Source organism: Pongo pygmaeus, chromosome 3 (genome assembly GCF_028885625.2).
Source record: "Pongo pygmaeus isolate AG05252 chromosome 3, NHGRI_mPonPyg2-v2.0_pri, whole genome shotgun sequence".
NCBI classification, from domain to species: Eukaryota; Metazoa; Chordata; class Mammalia; order Primates; family Hominidae; genus Pongo; species Pongo pygmaeus.
In genome coordinates this window covers 120,620,935-120,642,242 of record NC_072376.2, presented here as the reverse complement: position 1 = coordinate 120,642,242, position 21,308 = coordinate 120,620,935, and the positions used below count along the sequence as shown (strand labels likewise).

The window sequence follows — 21,308 nt, the reverse complement described above, 5'->3', positions numbered from 1 at the left end:
AGCCACTATGATGACATGAGAAACAACGCTGGGCTAGGCCAGGGGCCAGAGAGGTTTGTACCCCATTACAATTTAATCATATTGGAAGGAGTTGGTCCAAACTGTAGGCGTAGAAAATTGGAATACTGAATTATTGAGGAGCTAGATAGGGTGGGGGATTCAGATCAGATAAGTATAAAGCAAATTGAGAAAATCAAAGAACAATGCTCAGAAAAAAAATCATGTAATAGAATACATGGAAGAGAAATACAGAAAGACTTTTTTTTTTTTTTTTTTTTTTTTTTTTTTGAGACAGGGTCTTGCTCTTTCACCCAGGCTGGAGTGCAATGGGTGGCACATTAGGTACAGGAGAGACCAACTTGACTGCTGCCAAACAGGAAAGCTTATCATCTACACTGTTTCTTCCATTAAGAAGGTAAGTATCTGAGGTCAGGAGTTCGAGATCAATCTGACCAATATGGAGAAACCCTGTCTCTACTAAAAAAAAACAAAAACAAAAACAAACACACACCAAAAAAAAAATTAGCCGGGTGTGGTGGCACATGCCTGTAATCCCAGCTACCTGGGAGGCTGAGGCAGGAGAATCACTTGAACCTGGGAGGTGGAGGTTGTGGTGAGCCAAGATTGCGCCATTGCACTCTAGCCTGGGCAATAAGAGCAAAACTCATCTCAGGAAAAAAAAAAAAAAAAAAAAAAGGAGGAGGAGGTAAGTGTTTGGCCACCTATGGCCAAGATGAGGGATAGCTCGCCCTAGAAAGGAGGTAAGTGTTTGGCCACCTATGGCCAAGATGAGGGATAGCTCGCCCTAGAAAGCTTTCTCAGGGAAGGGGAATGTTGCTCTCCCAGCCAAACATTCTTGTATGTGGAAAAATAGGTTTGCAAAGCTAAATCATTTCACGTAATCCTTTTATAATAATGGGGCCAACACTTATGTAAACACACTTTGAAGAACACAGATTGTCTGACTGTAAATCAAAACTTGGGTTGGACGTTGAAGCAAATTATAAGCAAAAAATTAAAAGTGAACCATAGGATACATAAGGGAGAAGGCAACTGGAAAACTAGGAAAGCAAAGCTTTCACTGTGATGGCTCTTGTAAGCATGTCTGGTGAGTTACAAGTTGTACAGGCATCAATTACTATAACAGATATGACACTTTTCCATAGTGAGTGGCTTCCATATACAAAGTTCTGCCATTGCTTATAGTCATGAAGGACATTCTATAGAGTCAGCAACACAGGAGACAAGATTATCTAATAGCTTTGTAACCATAAAAATCTAAGCAGCACCCAAAGCCAGCAGATGAACCAAATTTAGAACACAACTCTGATGCCTGTTCTGTAACACCACCTCACCTCTAGTCAAACTAAGTGATTTGTGTTTGTTTTACTGAACCATGATTCAGGCATGTATGGCTTGCTTATGCTTCAGGAAGGGGTCCCGACAAGTGAACCTGGGAGGTGATTAGTAAGGATGTTACTAGAGGTTCCACTATGACTATTTGTAGCTTGGCTATCTAATGGCACTGATGTGGCTTCTGAAGATTGCAACTCTTCCACGGAGGACAATCTTTAATTTACTTTCTTTCTGTAATCATAGCAATTCATCCTGCAAACCTCATCCGTTACAAAGATGGGTTTGCCTTCTTTTCTGTGGCCATTTCTCCATTTAACACATTGCAATAGCCCCTTAGAAGTGTTTATTACACTTCTGAACTTCTCCCATACCTTAAATTAGCTTCACTAAAATCAGCCAGTGTTTAAATTCAATATGCACACTGTTTTAATTACAGATATTTTCTGCTTTGATGGCTTTGGAAAAGTATAGCTTCTCCAAACCACACCTATATTTGGTGAGGGAGACTGTGGACGTCTTCAGAGAAGCTTGATTTTTCTTTCACTTCAGACATCTGCTTAGTGTTCAGTAAAATATGATGTTAGACTTCATTCCTTTGTCCAGAAAGTACATGATTTGTAATTTTCCATTTTGTAAACCAGGGTGCACTGAAGTCCAAGATGATTCACAGCTCTCTCAAGAGCTCGCTCTTCCTGGATAAACTGTAATTCCTTCTTAGGATGGTTTCAGAAGACATCCTCACACACTATCTCAGTCAAAGGCCACTCTCTCTTTCCAGCTGCTAAGAACCTTGGGGTCATCCTTGACTTCTTTCTGTCAAACCCATATCCAACTTATTAGCATATCCTATATCCCGAACTGAACAACTTCTCATTATTTCCACTGCTACCACTAAGGCTGAAGTTCCTATACTGGGCTGCGAGACCCTATGTGATCTGTGGTCTGCACACCCCGACCCTTCACAGCTCCACTCTGAGACACCGGCCTCCCTACTCTTCCTTTAACCCACTGTGAATAAGCAATGTTTTAGCCTGCAGCTCTCATGCCGTCCACATGGCTCACTTCCTTGTCTTGGTTCCTGCCCAAATGCTTCGTTATTAAAGAAGCCTTTCCTGACCTCTATATCAAATAGAACCCTCAAGCACCCTTTCACCTTACTCAGCTTTGCTGTTCTGCTTGTGACAATCACCTGACAATCACCTGACTTATCAGCATGTGACAAATTATGAATTTGTTTATAATTTGTCATTCCTCAATAGAATATAAGCTCCAGAAGAGGGACATTGTTTGGGTTGCTACAATCCCTGGTACATAAGCTTAATGCCTGTAGAATGAATGCATTAATGAATACGTAAATGAGAAGGTAAAAAAGCAGAGTCAAACCCCCAATGGTAATTTTCAGTTAGCAGAAAATACATTTTTTAGCACAAAAGATATATATTTTATAAATACATTTTAATTTCTTCCTCTCAAATCTAAATAGAAAATAGAAAAGATGCTAGATTTCAGTTAACACATAGGGAACGTATAATAGAGAATGTCTAATAGAAGAATGTATAACAAAGGGTAAGTGATCAATAACTGTTTGCCTGATTTCTTCTAAGTGGTAGTTTGGAGGTACTGACCTTTGGAGCACACTGGAAATGCATTCCAGGCACAGGTAGAGTAGTAACATACATTGTAATGCAGCGATACAGGTATAAAGTTCCAATAATAAAACAGAATCTGCGTCCCACTATTGACCTAAAGGAAAAAATAGGGATGGGGAGAAACAAGTTTACTGGTTGTTTTTATTCCTAATGAAAAATAAAACATTAATGTTTAACAGGATAAAGAATAATCGGTACATAATGGCATTAACTAACAAACCAGTTTCACAGATTTTAAAGGCTTACTTGTGAGTTGCCCATCCCTACAGTTCCATGGAGAGATTTGCACCACAGTTTTCAGAAATGAAGATTCACATACTGCAATAAATCTAGGTGGTTTGGCTTCCAAAGGATGTGTGTGTGTGGAGTGGGGGAACTAAAGCAGATGAAGAGTCTACATAATCACCTCTCCTCAAAGGCGCTCTTGGCCAGAGAATGAACCTGTGTATTTTCAGTCAACTCACTGCATTAAAACCCTTTCTTGAGAACATATGAAAGGAATAAGCAAGCCACAGTAACAGAGGAATTAACTAATGAGCCAAGGTGATATTACATAATTAGACACATAGGGAAATGTGACAACACATTTAACCCATGGTATATAAGCAGGGTTTATTTGAGGACCATCTGAAGGTATTTTGACAATACGGGCATGAACTATTTTCTCTATGACTAAATAGATTTTCAAAAAACTCTATCTTGAAAATGTCCAAAGTGTTCTCATACAGTTAATTACATTTAATAGTGAATGTGTAAGCTGATTATTTTATTCAATCTTGATCCAAAAAAGGATAAAAAAAATCCCACAAGTCATTTTTCACTTTATATTTTTGTGGGAAGAAGGTTGTCTTAACATTAGCCCCTGTGCTTCATGACCTGAGTCCTCAGCCTAAGGCAGGCTTCCCAGTGGATGACGGAGGATCCTGTCTTCAAAAGGGAAGGGCTCTGCCATTGTACCATTGCCTCATGGGTATCTGAATGGGCATCATGGGTCTGAATGTCTTCAGTCCAGCTGAACAGGACAGCTCCTTTTCTGTTGTACAGTTAGGTCTGTCAGCTCTGGGCTCTGGGGATTAAGAGATGAGTGGGACTCCACATAAAGCCCCTAGACTTGCTAGGTGTAACTTCATTAGTACATAAAACATATTACTCTAGGTCTCTCATTTTCAGAGGTCTCAAGCTTTCAAGACTGGTAGTGATCAAAGACTTCTGAAAAAAACAGGCAGTTTCAGGTAATGTGACATATTTTAAGTTTTCCCTAAGATTGTGGTTCTGACATGAATCAAGGTCTAATTCAGATAACATTTGGAACTTCTAATTTCAAGAATTATGTATAAATATATATTTCAGCTGTCTGTTTCCAACAGCTATTTTAAGAATATTCCAAGGTTTCTGGGGTCAAAAAAAAAAATAGAAGGGAACACCACCTAGACTGGTAGATGAGAGTATTTATTTATCCCTAAGGAATTTCTTTAAAGGCTTGCTATTCTAGTTCTGCCTTTCCTGGTACTAAAAAGGAGCAGGTAATAAACAGTGCTGAGTTTCTTCCCTTGGTTAAGGGAAAATCAATTCAGCCTTTGATCCAACCTCAGGTTCCAACAGAGTGCTGTTTTGACTTGTGCTCCATGCTGTTAGACAAGGGGAAGTAATAAGCAGAAATTATTATGAGTCAATTACATTCATTCCAGCATTCTGAGTTCAGCTGTACTCAGAACAGAAAACCAACTTAGAAGGTGAAAGATGTACTCTACAGCCTTATTTAGAAAAAGAACTAGTGCTAATGCCTTTTTCCCATAGCTTTGAAAGGTGCTTTTAAAAGACAGAGCAAGCAACATTCCTCATTCAGCTGGGATGTTCAAAACAGGTTATAAAAATTATTCTACTAGTTACTAAAATGTAAGATCCAATTCTACTTCAAATGTAAAAAGGCAAACTTGTGTGAATTGCGACTGAAACAGTGGATATCATTAATGGTCCAGTATGGTCCGGCTATGTGACCATGTGTTTGGACATGTTGAAAATCTAAGGTGGTAGGTAGAGGCAGTTAACAATAACTATCTAATGAAAATTCAAAAGGGATCTAGATGAAAATATAGCTAAACTGAGGGAAAGACTGTACTTCAGGGTGAAGTCCACATACCAGATTCTGGACAATTTCTCTTTTCACACATATATCAATAAAACCTTGCTCTAAATAAAGGAGAAAGCAAATTATCTGCGGCCTTAGCAGGCTCTTACATTGTGTTAATTTCCAGACACTAAAGAGAAAAACACTGAAGTTCATAAATACATTTTTTGCTTTTAGCATAAAGAATCCTTTAACAATTTCAGGAGGAGGTTACTTTTTTAAGTAAAAGACAACTTACAGCTAAGTCTATTACTTAAGCATATTAAGGAAACACATGAAGAGTTATATTACGGAAAATGCTTAGGAATGACTGCAGTTTGTGGAATAAGGTTTTAAGACTGCAAAGTTGCATTTGGGGAACTTTTTAACAAAGATAGACTGAATTCCTCTAATCACAAAACAGTAACACTGTTAGGGTCTGAGTGGATATACCACATTGAGAGTTCTATAATTGATCAAGTAATGAAAAGTGTTACCAACTGAAAAACAATACAGCCAAAATTCTCTAAGAATGATCTTGTGGCATTAATACTGAAATCCTGTTTGACTTGGAATCTTCAGATTGTATCCAAGTTAGCATACATTACATTTTTAAACTCCGTATTATGGTCAGTGTTTTGATCAAAATCATATTTTAGTGATTTAATCACTACCATCCCAGTAGAAAACAAATGTCTAAATGATGAATGAGAGGAAAGGAGGAATTAAGGAGCCTTGTTTTTATGGACTAGGAGTCAGAATTAACATAGAGAAGCAGAAATAACCACTTCAGGGCTATGTCCAATTCTTAAGTGTCTTCAAAGCAAAAGTACCTGACTTATTTCTTCTTGATTTCCTACTATTCCAAAAATGAGGAGGCTGAACCCAGTGAACCATGAGCTCCTTTGTGGTGTCCAAGGAAAATCAGAGGGCAAGTTTACTTTAGAAATCCAAAAATCAAAACCGCATGGATCCAGTTCTAAACTCAGTCTCTTAAACTCTTGTAACTAGATAGCAAGCAAACAAAAAACCGAAACCACACCCACACACCCAGCCCCACAGAAACGTAAAATTTGAGAACTGAATCTAGGCAAACCATAAAGCAGGCTATTGACTCTAGACCAATACAGACATCACATTATGAGTAATGGAGAAAAAAGTTTCTCAACCTATTCCTTTTCCCACTTGTCAAGAGCCTGAAATAACAAACATGATGGAAGTGAATGTTATTCCTTTCCAAGCCTCTTGATTTATCATACAAATACCATAGCACCAAGTTGCTGGAAGTCAGGAACTGCACCTTAAATTCATCAACTCTGAGTCACCCACCACAGTACTGCTGTACACTGCCACTTTCATACACAGTTGCTCATCAAACACTTACTGAATAGTGACTGAATTTATTCAATGTGGTAAAGCTTTCTACTGTTTTCTTTCATCAAATGTTTGGGTAAGACTGAATTTATTGGGGAAAAAAGGAAAAATAATCTCAATAACCCATCTATGCACTCAAAAACAAACCCACGGCAAATCCTCAAAACGTTAGATTTACTTACTTGTATCTCAGAAACAGCCACTGGGTGATCCATAATCCAACTAATATAATCCCATTTATTTCTGATACAGAAAATGCCCATTTCACCCTATCAATGTAATCAAAAAACTTGTCTGGGAGTGGAGGGCTAAGCTCCTTGGGAGGGACCCTCTCATGTACAACTGTGATCATGACGGTTGTCAAGACGAGGTTGAAAACTGCATATATGAAGGCAATGCCCGTTTTCCACCACTCTAGTGGAAATTTGTTCCTTGATTCAGTGGGCATAGCAATTTGGATATAGTCTGGGTACTTTTTGGTGCCTTTTCGCAGCCCACTGGATAAGCTCTTGGGTTTACCATTGCCATTTTTGTTTTCTTCTTCAACAGGTTCAGCGGGTCTTGCGTAAGTGTTCGTAGGATCACTGGGTTGATTTTCCAAATGTTCTTCAAGTTTTGCTGTCTCTATGATATCCATTGTTCCCTAGTCTTCAGATCAAAAAGGAGATGGTCAAGTTCTTGTTCTTTGTGGAAATTTAGCTTTTTTTAATCCTTCTATTTCCAAGATCAACATGGACTCTTACAATGGACTTTGTTTCCTAATACAAAATGTAGAAGGTAGCCATCCGATTACTGTTCCTTCCATGCAGCTATATGCTATACCTTCACCACTTTCAAGAAAGGAAGCCAATTCTTTCCTCAAAAAGATGTTACTATCCCACCTAAAAGCAAAACAAAATTATGTTCAGAAATTATGCTTGTCCAGCTGTCAACTATCCAAAACAAAAACATTCTTAAAATAAGGAAACAAATACCAAAGCCATTTGCTTTATAAATATAACGTCAGAGCCTAATTAAAGCTGCTGAGATCAAGTTTATTTACAAAATACTGAACAGTTTTATCTTGGAATTCTTGTCTCTTTTTGAGCTAGTATTGGTAGAAATAGGAACATTTTAACAATCAGTTCCCTTTAAATTTCCTTAAAGAAAAATCAGGACCCAACATTGCAAACACTTCATCAGACACTATCACTTGTTGCTAACCGTGAAGTCATAATAAGCTAGAAATTACCCAGAGATCACATCAATCCTTCCTAAGATTGTATTTTCTATAAGCTGTAAAGAAAGAATAAAAAACTGGTAAGTGGCTTATATGCATTGAATAATTGTTACTCTCTTCATTTGTCAAAATAGTCAATTTTCTATTTTCTAATTAAAAAACAGAAGTCTTTTTAAGTGACTGCTTTTAAGAACAGATTCAAGAACAACATATTCAAGATTTTTAAAATGGCACAGCCTCAGTTTATCCTTTTATATTCAGAGACGCACACCATATACAAGAAAAGCTGGCAGCCTTCAAAATAACTCTGAAAAGATACACCAAGCCTTAGCTATGTCTCTCACGCAGGTAACAAGTAGAATTTATTTGAAGGATAAAAATACCTCACTACAATTGGTATGATAAATTAGTAACTAACAATATTTTGATTCAGCTACCACAAGTTCTACCAAACAATAGAAACGGGCCTCCAGAGGACCAGCTCAGGGGATTCACCCACCACGACACAGATGAGGATAACTACCTTTGGCTTCAGCTCCACGGGCTCCAGAGAGCACACACTTCTTTAGGACACAGGGCACCACTGCCACCTCTTTTATACGTGCTAGCACACAGCCCCAGCTGTTCTCAATTTAGGAGAGCAGTCTTTTAGTCCTGCTACAGAAACCAGCCACCTGATGAGGTTTTCAAACCTCGTAATTAGTCCTCTCCCTGGACACACTGCTCAACTTAAGCACAATCCACTACATTTTAAAGGACCTCCCCGCTCCCCCGCCTCCCCTGTTTCAGGGTAACTTCAGGGAAAACTGAGGAGGACAAACTCAAAGTGATGACAGCTAAGCCTTTATTTAATGAAAGAAAAAAAAAACAGCGAAAATGGCAGTCAATATGTACAGGCAATGTCTGTTTACAATTATGGGTGGCAAACAGATAAACCACAAGTGTTTACTGTGCACTAAATGCCCCAGTGCTGAAGGCTATGTAGGGGAAATTAAAAGGAGTGAAAAACACCTGACCTGAACATTCAGCCAAAGAGCTTGCAGTCTAACCAAAGAGACAGGACTAAAATGATGAAAGACTACTGGAGAAGACTGAATGGCATATTGTGAAAGGAAGGAGAGGGATGAGCTGATCACTAGATAAAGTGAGAGGTTTAGCTGTACTGTTTCCCTGCTCCAGGGACAAGATGTGTCCACACACACGCTCTGTTTCTGAGAAAGCAAAAGCATGTGGAAAGCTGGCCTGGTAGAGAAATGGGGGATAAGGGAGCATAAGACTAGCTAAAAGGTACTACTGAGAATTATAAACATCTCACCTTTCTCTTGTCCTTCTGCAGAGCCCCCAGCTATCAATACATTACAGCAGGATGAGAAAGGCCCAGGCCTTTGACAGGCCCAGGCTTGACAGTGTCTTGGCACAATGTTGTGGGAAGAATAAGGACAATGAAGAGGTGCCTCAAGAAGGTATTTTCAACAACAAACCTTCAACACCATGAACTACTACTTCTAATGGAGGTCCGAAGCACTAACACAGCCTTTCCTGTCTCTCTTTAGCAGACTTGCCTAATCCACTTACAGCATCTTGCCAAATCATCATCCAAATTCCCTTCAACTTTACTCTTCCATATGTGCTCCTAGTCTTACGTTCATGTGTGAAAGAAGCTTGTGATTTTGAAACTCCATTTCACAGTGGATGTACAGATGGTCTTTATAAGGTAGTTACTTGGTTCTAGAACACAGAATGTGGAACAGAAGAAAATCCAATTAGTAACCTTTTTTCTTTTTTTTTTTCCAAGAGGAAACACTCAGCCACCCACCTCATGGGACTGCTATGAGAATGACTGACTGAAATAATTAATTGTGAAGAACTTTGTGCCCCTGGGAGTAAGAACACTATGTGAGTACAATGCCCATTTATCGTCATTAGTGTTAAAATTAATATTTTCCTTGGGATTTCATTAAGATTAAATATACACAGCACATTCATCATGTGTCAACAAATCTTGGGACACATGATGGGGACCTGATGACATCCTTGTCATCAGGATAATGATCACAACATATTCATTCCTATTTTGAAAGGAAAATATCTCCGGGTCCCAAAATCACTCAGCTAAAGGGAAGAGTCAAGCTGGGAACTGCTTAGGGCAAACCTGCCTCCCATCCTATTCAAAGTCACACATCTGCTCATGGAGATAAATGCATATCTGATTGCCTTCTTTGGAGAGGCTAATCAGAAACCCAAAAGAATGCAACCATTTATCTCTTATCTACCTATGACCTGGAAGGCCCCTCCCCACTTTGAGTTGTCCCACCTTTCCAGACCGAACCAATGTTCATTTTACATATGTTGATTGATGTCTCATATCCCCCTAAAATGTATGAAACCAAACTGTGCTCTGACCACCTTGGGCACATGTCTTCAAGACCTCCGGAAGCTGTGTCATAGGCGTGCAACCTCAACCTTGGCAAAATAAACTTTCTAAATTAACTGAGACCTGTCTCAGATTTTCAGGGTTCACATTTTGGTAACCATAGAGGGATTCTGAGTGGAGGTGCCCCGACCTTTAACAAATCTCCTATCAGTGCTTGGTTCAACCTTGGGCTATCTTCATGGCTTAAACCAATAGGACAATTTGCTGAGGCCTGGAAGCACCCATTCCAGAGAATCCCTGATCTCCCCAATTCTGGTTGAGAGCTAAAGTTTATTTTGCTGTACAACTCCTTTTTTTTTTTCTTTGGAGTTTTAGTTGCTTCCAACACAAGGAAGGCAAGTTTTTCCTGCTTCCATGATGATGGAAGGCAGGTAACTCCTTTACGGAGTTTCCCTTCCAACAGGGGAGTTTTTTTCCCCCACCCCCTGCTCCTAGTGACACAGGAGATAGAAGTTATTTAGGCAGATAGTGAGGGTAAAAGAGTTCTCGGCAAGGCTTCCCTTCTAACAGAAAGCAGCCCAAGAAACTTTTTTTGTCTAATGAAGAGCAGCCTGAAAAATTGAGCTGCAAACATAGATAAGCAAGCTGAAAGCTTGCACAGGTTACTGCCGGCAGCTGTGCCAATACAAAATGGCTATCTGGGGGCCAGGTATGTTCAACGTGGAGGCTCCATCTTCCCTTTTGTCACCATGTGTAAAGAAAGAGGCAATATGGTGTGGGCCAGGAAGATAATCCATTTGCATAATAAAAGATTAGGGTGGGGGTAGCCAGCTTTTTAGACCCTTATGCAAATGGCACACCTGGTCCAACCAATCTTTCATGCCCTATGTAAATCAAACACCACCTCCTCAAGCCCATCTATAAAACCTGCATTTCACTGAGGAAGCAGAAACCCATTTGGGACCCCTCTCTCTGCAGGAGAAAGTTCTTCCTTTCCTTTTGCCTATTAATCCTCTGCTTTTAACCTTACTCCTTGTGTGTCCATGTCCTTGATTTCTTCTGCATGAGACAATGAACCTCAGGTATCACCCCAGATAACAAGGCTGCTTCACTAGGATAGAGAGCAGTCTTCAGCCTGAGACCCAACAACCCCTAGATAACTAACTAAATTGGGGTTTGTCTTGGCTAAAGTTAAAATTAACAACCAGCTGGTCTTAATGTCTTTACCATTAGAGCGCTCAGTAATCATATATAAGTTGTGCAATCATTTGTTTTGCTTAACTGGTTTTTTTTATTGTTTCTCTTTTTGATGTTGTTTCAGTCTTTTTCCCATTGGGTTTGACCAACTTCATCCGACTTGATCAAATCTGAAGGAAAGTTCCAAATTATGGGGAACAAGGCCACTGAAGTGGCTAAATTCTCATAGACACACACAAAAAAGGTAGTATGGTAAGGTGGTATAATGGGGGGGAGAAAAACAGCCAGAAAAAGGAAAAAAAGAAAAAAAGGAAAGATTTTTTATTTTGACTACTTAAGAGGCTTTATTTACATAACAAAGCCACCTTTTTCCTAGCCAGGTCAAACTGAAAGCAAAGGCAGTCACCCCACGCTGCATTTCAATAGCTAAAGTTCTGCCTTTTTTCCTCCACCATGACAGCCTGAGTTTTGTTTCCTAAATCAAGCCCTTTCTGGTTTGATACTCGGTACTTCTGAAATAGCGGCAATTTGTCCTAGTTCGTGAAATATGGAAATGAGATTTAAAGAGTTGTTTTTTTAAAGGAACTCAATGGTTAAAGTCAGTTTAATTGAAAACTACCATCCAAGATGTGTGTCTGTATGTTTACGTGTGTTTGTATTTAAAAGGCCTTCATGTTTTTATTCCTTTTTTCTCCCCTAGGACTTTGCCCTTTTTTTTGAGGTGGAGTCTTGCTCTGTTGTCCAGGCTGGAGTGCAGTCGTGTGATCTTGGCTCACTGCAACCTCCACCTCCTGGATTCAAGGGATTCTCCTGCCCCAGTCTCCCAAGTAGCTGGGATTACACGCACGCACCACCACACCCAGCTAATTTTTGTATTTTTAGTACAGACGACGTTTCACCATGTTGGCCAGGCTGGTCTTGAACTCCTGACCTCAGTTGATCCACCTGCCTTGGCCTCCCAAAGTGCTGGGATTATAGGTGTGAACCACCATGTCTAGCGCCCTTTTTTAAAATTTTTTCTTCTCAGTTGACTGGATTCTGTTTTCTTCATTTACTTCTGCTGTCTCTCCTTTCTCTTTCACCCTCTGCTGCATGAGGGACCTAAAATAGTTTATAATAGCCTGGGGTTCCTTAAAGAAAATGGAGAAGACATAAGACTCCCTTTCAGGGAGAAACCTGTTTCTCCTTATGGAACTTGAAGAGTGTAAACAGACAAGTTCATCTCAGCTTTTAAACTGCTTGCTTTTATATTGTTACCTGATTTATTGACTAAAATAGTTATTGCAACAGAGGCTACTCTTGGGTTTTTAAAGAAAAGTGTAGTTTAGACGCTTAGAAATGTCTTTGTTTTAAAAAAATTTTTTTTAAGTGAACCATAAAAACATCACATGGTCTGGCCTCATAAAAATTCTCCCTTTTTGGAAACCCAGGATTCAGTGTGGGCTCTGCCCAGGGCTCAGAGATCTGGTTAAAAGATAGATAGTCTCTAAATAAAATTGGTCTCCTTATGCAATCCTATGATAGATTTTTATAATTTTATGTTCAATTTGGCATCCATCTTTAATCTCCCTCTAGACTTTTTCTCTCTGTATCTTATGATGCAAATTTTGCTATTTGATTTTCACCTGAGTTGTTTCCTTTAATATGCAAATTTAAGGCTATTTAGCTGACAACTACCTAAGGTTGTGAAACAGGTTATCAAAATCTGGAAAATCTAGGATAGGAAAAAAATGTTTTTTTATGAATCTAAGATGTGTTTCTATTGGCATGCCTAATATGTCTATGCATTTATATGTTGTGTACACAATGTTTCACTACTGAAAATAAATTAAAAAGCTCTAATTAATTGGCTTAAAGAAAAAAGCAACGGAATCAAATAGTTTATCAGGGAAAAAATAAGAGACTAATCAAATGCTTTTTCAAGTTTATGGAACTTAAGTGAAATCTTTAATAAATAAGCTAGCTTTAAAATTATTGGTAAAGTAATATTAGAAATGTCTTAAGAATTTCCAGCATACATTCTTGTTTGCATTTATTAATCAAGCAATTTCATACTTATCCCTGCCAAATACTATAAGGTGTCAAAATTTGACATGGGGGTTATAAAACTATGAACCTAGCCCAAAGCTGAATGAACTTTCCTTGTGTAACCTTTAATAAACAAGACATTGATATTGGTTTAATAAAAAAAATAGCTACATCTTGAATTTAGTAAGATTACTATAACTTCTAATCTTGTGGCTTTGGGCAGTTTAGTCCACATGGACTGAGGTTTGTTCTGAGAAAGGACTGTTACTGTCTTTGTTTCAAAGCTAAACTATAAGCTAAGGTCCCAATTAGTTTGGCCTACACCCAGGAATGAACAAGGACAGCTTGGAGGTTAAAAGCAAGATGGAGTCAGTTAGTTTAAATCTTTTTCACTGTTTCAGTTACAGTTTTGCAATGGTGGTTCCAAAACTTTAAATGATGACTATCACAGTTTTCATAAATAATCTATGTAAACAATTAAAGTAATTAGGTAAAGGTAATAGGATAAATAATTGTAGACAAACAGGTCATAATTTAGAATCTAAAGTTATATTAAATTAAATAATAGGTATTTCATTATTTGGGTATTTTCCAATAAAATATATTTGTAGGAAAACATTCTTTCTTAAAAAAAAGTGTGTCCTTTTAAAAAACGGTGAACAATTTTTGTCTAATTCAAAGCTTATTTAAAGGTTATGTATAAAACAAGGTAAAATGAACCAGGAAATACGAGAGATGTAGAGAAAGTTATAAAAATAATTTTTGTTTTTGGTAAGAAGGCTTAAAGAGAAATAATTTCAAATGAAAAATAATTTTGTATGAGATTCTTCATATGAGAAAGAATTTAGTCCTAGAGTAGAATGACTGGTTGTTTAAGAAAGAGGGATGTTCAGGACAAACCAGAAAGTCCAAGCATGTCATGAACGGTCTGTGTAAGTCACAATGAGAGGGTTTAAAAATAAACTTTTATATTATCAAATTGTCATATTATTAAGTTTTGGTTTGCTTAGGAAAAAACTGAGATTAAAAGTTTTTTTTTTTAATTAAGGTTATTGCATCCATGTATCTCTTTGTATGTGCTTTTAAGGTACTTGTGACATTGAGTTACAGGCCTTTGACTCTGGTGTCTGAAAAGGACACCAAGTCCTGTTAAATTTTAAATACTGACAGCAATTAAACCCCATCTTCAGGCCAGGTAGAAGATGCCAATCAAAATAAACTGCACTCCTAAGACACTGGGCTAGAAATTAAAGCTATTCAACTCCTCAAGGCCCAGGAACTATCGTGGAAGAGGTGGGCGTATGAGACTGTAGGAACTGATTTTGAGAGATAAGTTCAGTTTCTCTACAAATTAATCATCAATGTCAAAGACACACTGATGCAAGACAAGCATATGGGTCCCTGTGTCTGATTAACAAGGTTTTCTTGAAGCATTAACTGACTCCTTAATAAAGGTTATAAAGGTTATAAAAGGCTTATGGAAGTTTTATTTTATGGTCAAAATTAAAATTTTATGGTTTATGAAATTTTGAAAAACAAATTTAATAGGCTTCATGCTGTTTTTATTCAGGCTTATTGTTTGGAAAATTAAGTCTCCTTTCCCAAAGAATGAAGGTTTTGCCTTTTTATCGTTGTGTTATCACTTCGGTTAAATGAAATGACTTATTTTACAATGACCTGTGATCCTATTTTGTGATATCAAGTGTTTTAAACTTTTGATATGTGACAAACTTTCCAAATCAAATTATAAAGTATGTCTTTTTCTTACCTAATTAATCCTTTAAGATATTAGGTTCCCTAAAGTCCAAAAATGACATATTTGGCTTTAGTATAAAAATTATGCAGAAAGCATTGTCAAATATAAAATGATGTTTGGTTTTCTTTGGGCTGTATTTGTATAAATATGCTATTGGTATGTGTTCTAAAATTATGGGAAACTTCCATAATTCTGATATGACTTAATGTACATTATCAGTAATAATTATAATTGTTATGTTAAATTATTGTGTGCCACAGAGGTAACAAATTTCCTTGCTAATTGTGTCTTTGACTATGGCTGCCCTAAAACGTTTTGTCATCCACAGAAAATTGTCTTATTTTGGTCCTCTAGAAGGTGGTTTTATAATCAGCTATAAAACCCTTACAGGTGCTCCTGAATGCAGGTTTCTGATAACTTTGGAGACTGTGACATCAGAATAGAGGAAAAACTTTCAGGACTCATGAAGAGCTGAAATGTTCATGAATATTAAGCAGAAAAGGAATTAACTGCATGGACTAAACTAATAGAAGTCTAAAATAATCTTTTTAACTTTTTTTGTTTAAAACCTGCTCATCCTTTGTTTTTCAGAGTCAGGAAAACTTTTAAGCTATTTACAGCTTTTAACAATTGAGTAAAGTATACTCCTGTGAACAAAATGTGGAGCATATTTGTTTTCTCTCTACCTGATTTCTCAAGAATTTGGAAACTATTGGCAACTATTTGTATTCTTAACTTACGGCAATACAGTTATTTGCATAAGTGCAATAAGAATCTGTTTTCATTTATAACAGGACACAACTGGAGAAACTGGTTATTTTACCAAGGCTTAGGCTGGAATGGTGTGCTTTCCTTTAAAGAATCAAACTTGACTTATGGAGCCAATAAAAGCCTCTTGGGAAAACTGGCCTCATACTTGTCTACACAGTCCCTGTGCAGGGTTCCTGACCTGTGATAAGTAAAGAATGTCACTTTCTGACAGGCCTAGGAGCTCCAAGTTTTATCTTAGAACCTCAAGAGCAGAGAATCACCCAATTCACAGGTATTTGATGACACAAATCCATGGCTGGGCTTGGTTTTAAAAAAGTCTTATCTGAGATTCCTTCTATTGATGTGGTGGCTCATGCCTGTAATTTCAGTACTTTGGAGGCCAAGGCAGGAGGTCATTTGAGCCCAGGAGTTCAAGACTAGTCTGGGCAACATGGCAAAACCCTGCATTTACAAAAAAAAAAAAAACAAAAAAAAATTAGCTGGGTGTGGTGGTGCACCTGTAGTCCCAGCTACTTGAGAGGCTAAGGTTAGAGGATTACTTGAGCCCAAAAGGTTGAGGCTGCAGTGAGCAGTGATCACACCACTGCATTCCAGCCTGGGTGATGGAGACGCTGTCTCCAAGAAAAAAAAAAACAAAAAACAAAGGTGCTGTATTAGTTATGTAATGTAACCTAGTGGTGTAAACCTGCTGCTGCTACCATTTTTACTCTCTGATGAACTTTAGAATCATTTTATCAGACTACAGGAAAAATTCTATTGGCATTATTAGAAGGAAATGACTCACATTATATAGTATGGCAACATCAAATCTTTACTGGTATAATAACCTCAGCTTCCCATGTATGAATATAGTATAGCTTTATGCTTGCTTATATCCACATCAGCTAATTTTTATAGCTTTCTTCAAATAAGTTCTGAACATTTATTTTAATTATTAAAATTTGAGGCCATTTTTGCCTTTGTTGTAGTGGCTACATCAGTAACCAATAGTCAAGTAAGTGATCATATTTTTATTAGGTTTTCTAACTGGTTATTACTGATTCTATAAGGATACTGTGTTTTTAACTTGTAAACAAAATCTAACCTTCCAGTTTAATATTGTATGTTTTAGTTATTTTCACATATATATTCTTCTCTGCCTTTTAGTCATTACCTGCCTGTTTTCTTTTTATTTTCTTGGCTGAATTGGCTAGAACAATATTAAAAAGTAGAGATGTAGAAGTAAAACACAGAAGCACAACGGTGTCTATGAATGTGTTTTCTTGTAATTTGACAAAAAGATTCTAAATCTCATTTAGGAGTGAAAATGAAAGCAGCAGAAGACTTTTTCCACTAGGTATTAGAACATATATTACACAGCTAAAATTGTGTGATATTGACATTAAAAAAGCCTAACTATACATACTTCTATTAAAATAAAATACTGAATATTTTTCCCTTGCAACATCAATTGGATACTGAGTTTTACCAAATGCAATTTTGGCTTCACTCCAGATAATAATGTCTTTTCCTTTTAAACATGTTTGTGATGCATTTTATTACAATCATTTTCTAATTTTAAATCTTCCTTACATTTCTGGAATAAATCATGCTTAGTTAAAAAAAAATGTAACAAAACACTAGCAGCGTACTGGAAGGTTCAGAGTTTGCCATTTGCCTTCTAAAGGGAGATGAATCTATAGAGATCTTTAATTTTTTCAGTATTATCTAGGTTAACTTTCAGTATTTTGCAAGGTAAGAAGACTCAGAAGGCTTGGCATATGCTTTGCACTCCGGCATAGTACCTAAAACAAATGAACTAATGAAATTGCCATCCACTGAGAGAGGAACTATTGTGGCTTTTTTTGCTTTCCCAGACACTGGTAGGAAAGGATAACTATAGTGTGAACCCTGAAAACCTGAGATAGGTCTCAGTTAATTTAGAAAGTTTATTTTGCCAAGGTTGAGGATGCACACCCATGACACAGCCTCAGGAGGTCTTGATGACATGTGCTCAAGGTGGTCATAGCACAGTTTGGTTTCATACATTTTAGGGGGACATGAGACATCAATCAACATATGTAAGATGAACATTGGTTCGGTCTGGAAAGGTGGGACAACTCAAAGCAGGGAGGGGGCTTCCAGGTCATAGGTAGATAAGGGATAAATGGTTGCATTCTTTTGGGTTTCTGATTAGCCTCTCCAGAAGAGGCAATAAGTTATGCATTTATCTCAGTGAGCAGATGTGTGAGAATGGGAGGCAGGTTTGCCCTAAGCAGTTCCCAGCTTGACTTTTCCCTTTAGCTTAGTGATTTTGGGGCCCAGAGATATTTTCCTTTCACATTTCCCCCCCCTTTGTTTAAATCTTTTGGAGAAAGCATTTTAGAAGAAAAAGTCTCCGGGCTCAGGTTTCATCTTATCTCTCATGGCTAGGATGCTTTGTTCCTAGATGGGTAGGCCCTGAGTTATTAGGAAAGCTCATTTTTAGAAGGTTGTGAAGTTTCATGTCCTATGAAGAGAATATAGGGGAAGGAAGGGAGAAAAACAACAACAAACAAAATAATCCTGGAAAATCAATATAGATCACATTACTCTGAAGTCCATACATTAGTAGGCATGTATGAAAGTGGCTTATGAATATAAATAGGTTGTTATTTTCTTCTGAAGTTTAAGTTGTCTAGCTTCAGTTCACAGGGCTTTATGAAAGCACAGCTTAGTTTTCAGTGACTTCAAATTAGGAAAAATGGGGAAAAATGGGGAAAAAAGAAGAAAAAATATTGAAAACATTATTTTGAAGACTTCTAGCCAAGAAAAATTAGAATTCAGTCCAAACTGTAGAAAATATTAAAAATTGAAAAACATTAGGCAAGACTAGAATCTAACAAGTGTACTATAGTTTTTGAAACATAATTTTTCTCTCTCCAGTTCCCCATTTTTACTAAAGACAAATCATGGTAGGACTGGTTTGCTTTATTATACTTGGCCTAATTATTTGTAGATAGTGCAGCAAGAATAATGATTTTTTACATAGGCTTTTAAATTGGGTTTGAATGGCATTTTTATTCAGTTCTCCTATTTTATAACTTTATCTTAAAGGAATTAGATTAGATGTACAAAACATTTTTACAAGCATATTTTCAACAGTTACATATAAGGGAAAATTGGAAATAATCTAATATCTAAGAACATGGGGTTAGCTAAATGAATTATGGTTACCTTAATATTACACATAATGTATGATACCATAGTAACTATAAAACTGCAAGACAGATATATAAATACTATATAAGAAGAAAACAGTGCTGAGGTAGGCAGATCACCTGAGGTCAGTAGTTTGAGACCAGCCTGGCCAACATGACAAAACCCTATCTCTACTAAAAATACAAAAAATTAGCTGGGCATGGTGGCACATGCCTGTAGTCCCAGCTACTTGGGAGGCTGAAGCACAAGAATCCCTCCAACCTGGGAGGCAGAGGTTGCAGTGAGCTGAGATTGCACCACTGTGCTCCAGACTGGGTGACAGAGCAAGACTCTATTTCAAAAATAAAAAAGGAAGTATCAAATTAAGAAGCAACTTCAAACTTAATAGAAACTGTAGAATCTCAATAATTCATATCAAAGGTTATAGTTTAAAAAAATGGGAAAAGGCCATGTGATCGATACTCATGGCACAGAAAAAGGTGCAGGGATGGCAGTTCAGATCTGAAGCTCATTGACGGCAGCTGCAGAGGCTACTGAGCATAGACATGGGTTCCAGTAGAAAGGCATAGAAATGCTTTGTGTTCCAGATTTGTAAGTGTGCCTTGTGGTGCATATAAAGTGTTTAAGATATATTAAATGTATAAATATAATTTTAAAATTAAGAGATTTTTATCTACAGTTTATTATAGTTTTAATATTTAAAAGAATTTAATCTGTTCAAGATAGATGCAAAACATTGATCAAAAAAAGCATGTTCCTGCATTTATAAACTGCGATAATGAATAATAGACATTTATACATTGAACTTAAAGGTTTAAGAAAAACTAGGTCTTGACACAGAATTTTATTGAATTGAATATCAGTTGAAACAATCTGCTGAATTTCTTAACAGACACAAGAGCTTTCTTAGACCTTAAAAAAGAAAACTCTGTTGTCACTATAAAGCCATTAAAAAAATCAACTTGTAGAATAAAATAGTCACAACATAATAGTTCTCAGCAAATCTTATTTACATGGCAGGTACTATGCTTCTGTATTATCTAATTAATCACTATAACAACTCTAGGAAATATTGTTAGCCAGATTTTTTTTTAAATTGAAACAATCAAAGTGAAGGGACAACCCACAGAATGGGAGAAAATATTTACAAACGATCCATCTGACAAGAGATTAATAATCAGAATATATAAGGAGCTCAAACAACAGGAAAAAATCTAATAGTCTGAGTAAAAAAATAAACAAAAGTTCCAAATAGACATTTCTCAAAAGACAGACAAATGGCAAACAGCTATATGAAAAGTGCTTAACATCAATGATCATCACAGAAATACAAATCAAAACTACAATGAGATATCATCTCACCCCAGTTAAAACAGCTTCTATCCAAAAGATAGGCAATAACGAATGCCTATAGTAAAGCTATCCAAAAGATAGGCAATAACGAATGCTCCATAGTAAAGCCACTATGGAGAACAGTATGGAGGTTCCTCAGAAAACTAAAAATAGAACTACCATATGATCCAGCTATCCCACTGCTGGGAATATATCCAAAAGAAAGAAAATCAGCATATCAAAGAGATATCTGCACTCCCATGTTTATTGCAACATTATTCACAATAGGCAAGATTTGGAAGCAACATAAGTGTCCACTGATGGATGGATGAAGAAAATGTAGTACATATACACAATGGAGTACTATTCAGCCATAAAAAAGAATAGGATCTCATCATTTGCAACATGGATGGAACTGGAAGACATTACATTAATTGAAATAAGCCAGGCACAAAAAGACAAACTTCACGTGTTCCCACTCATTTGTGGGAGCTAAAAATTAAAACAATTGAACTTATGGTGATAGAGGTAGAAAGATGGTTACCAGAGGCTGGGAAGAGTAGTGGTGGGTGGCAGGGCGGGTGAAGTACAGATGGTTAATGGGTAAAAAAATATAGTTAGATAGAATGAGTAAGTTCTGGTATTTGATAGAACAGGGTGACTACAGTCAACAATAATTTATTGTACCTTTAAAAATAACTAAAATTATAACTGAAATGTTTATAACAGAAATAAGTGATGAATGCTTGAGGTGATGGATACCCCATTTACCCTGATTTGATTATTACACACTGTATGCCTGTATCAGAATATCTCACGTACCCCATAAATATATACACCTACTTTGTACCCATTAAAAAAAAAAAAAAAAAAAAGAAAGAAATTGAGATGATGTATGTTGCCCAAGGTCAGAGAGGAAGTAGCAGAGCCTAGATTTAACTAGGAATCTGACCTCAGGAGCCTCT

At 37.0% G+C, this 21,308-nt stretch overlaps 1 protein-coding gene and 1 long non-coding RNA gene across 7 annotated transcripts in view; one reads left to right on the top strand and one right to left on the bottom strand.

The window, feature by feature from the left end:
- Positions 1 to 21,308, bottom strand: part of SGMS2 (sphingomyelin synthase 2) — a 97,020-nt gene that overhangs the window by 12,525 nt on the left and 63,187 nt on the right. For 5 of the 6 annotated variants that reach the window (XM_063663964.1, XM_054486665.2, XM_054486667.2 and 2 more), the window contains 2 exons: positions 6,669 to 7,367; positions 2,982 to 3,099 (listed from right to left, as the gene is read on the bottom strand). In XM_063663964.1, coding sequence (XP_063520034.1) covers positions 2,982 to 3,099; positions 6,669 to 7,123 — 573 coding nt within the window. In that variant the 5' untranslated portion in view covers positions 7,124 to 7,367. Of the gene's footprint in view, positions 1 to 2,981; positions 3,100 to 6,668; positions 7,368 to 9,280; positions 9,495 to 21,308 lie in introns of those variants that run through there. The other variant, XM_054486666.2, reaches the window with a different exon arrangement.
- LOC129035801 (uncharacterized) overlaps positions 9,498 to 21,308 on the top strand; it is a 35,676-nt gene continuing 23,865 nt past the window's right edge. Inside the window, exon 1 of the long non-coding RNA XR_008502334.2 lies at positions 9,498 to 9,601. This is a non-coding gene — a long non-coding RNA (uncharacterized LOC129035801). The remainder of the gene's footprint in view (positions 9,602 to 21,308) is intronic.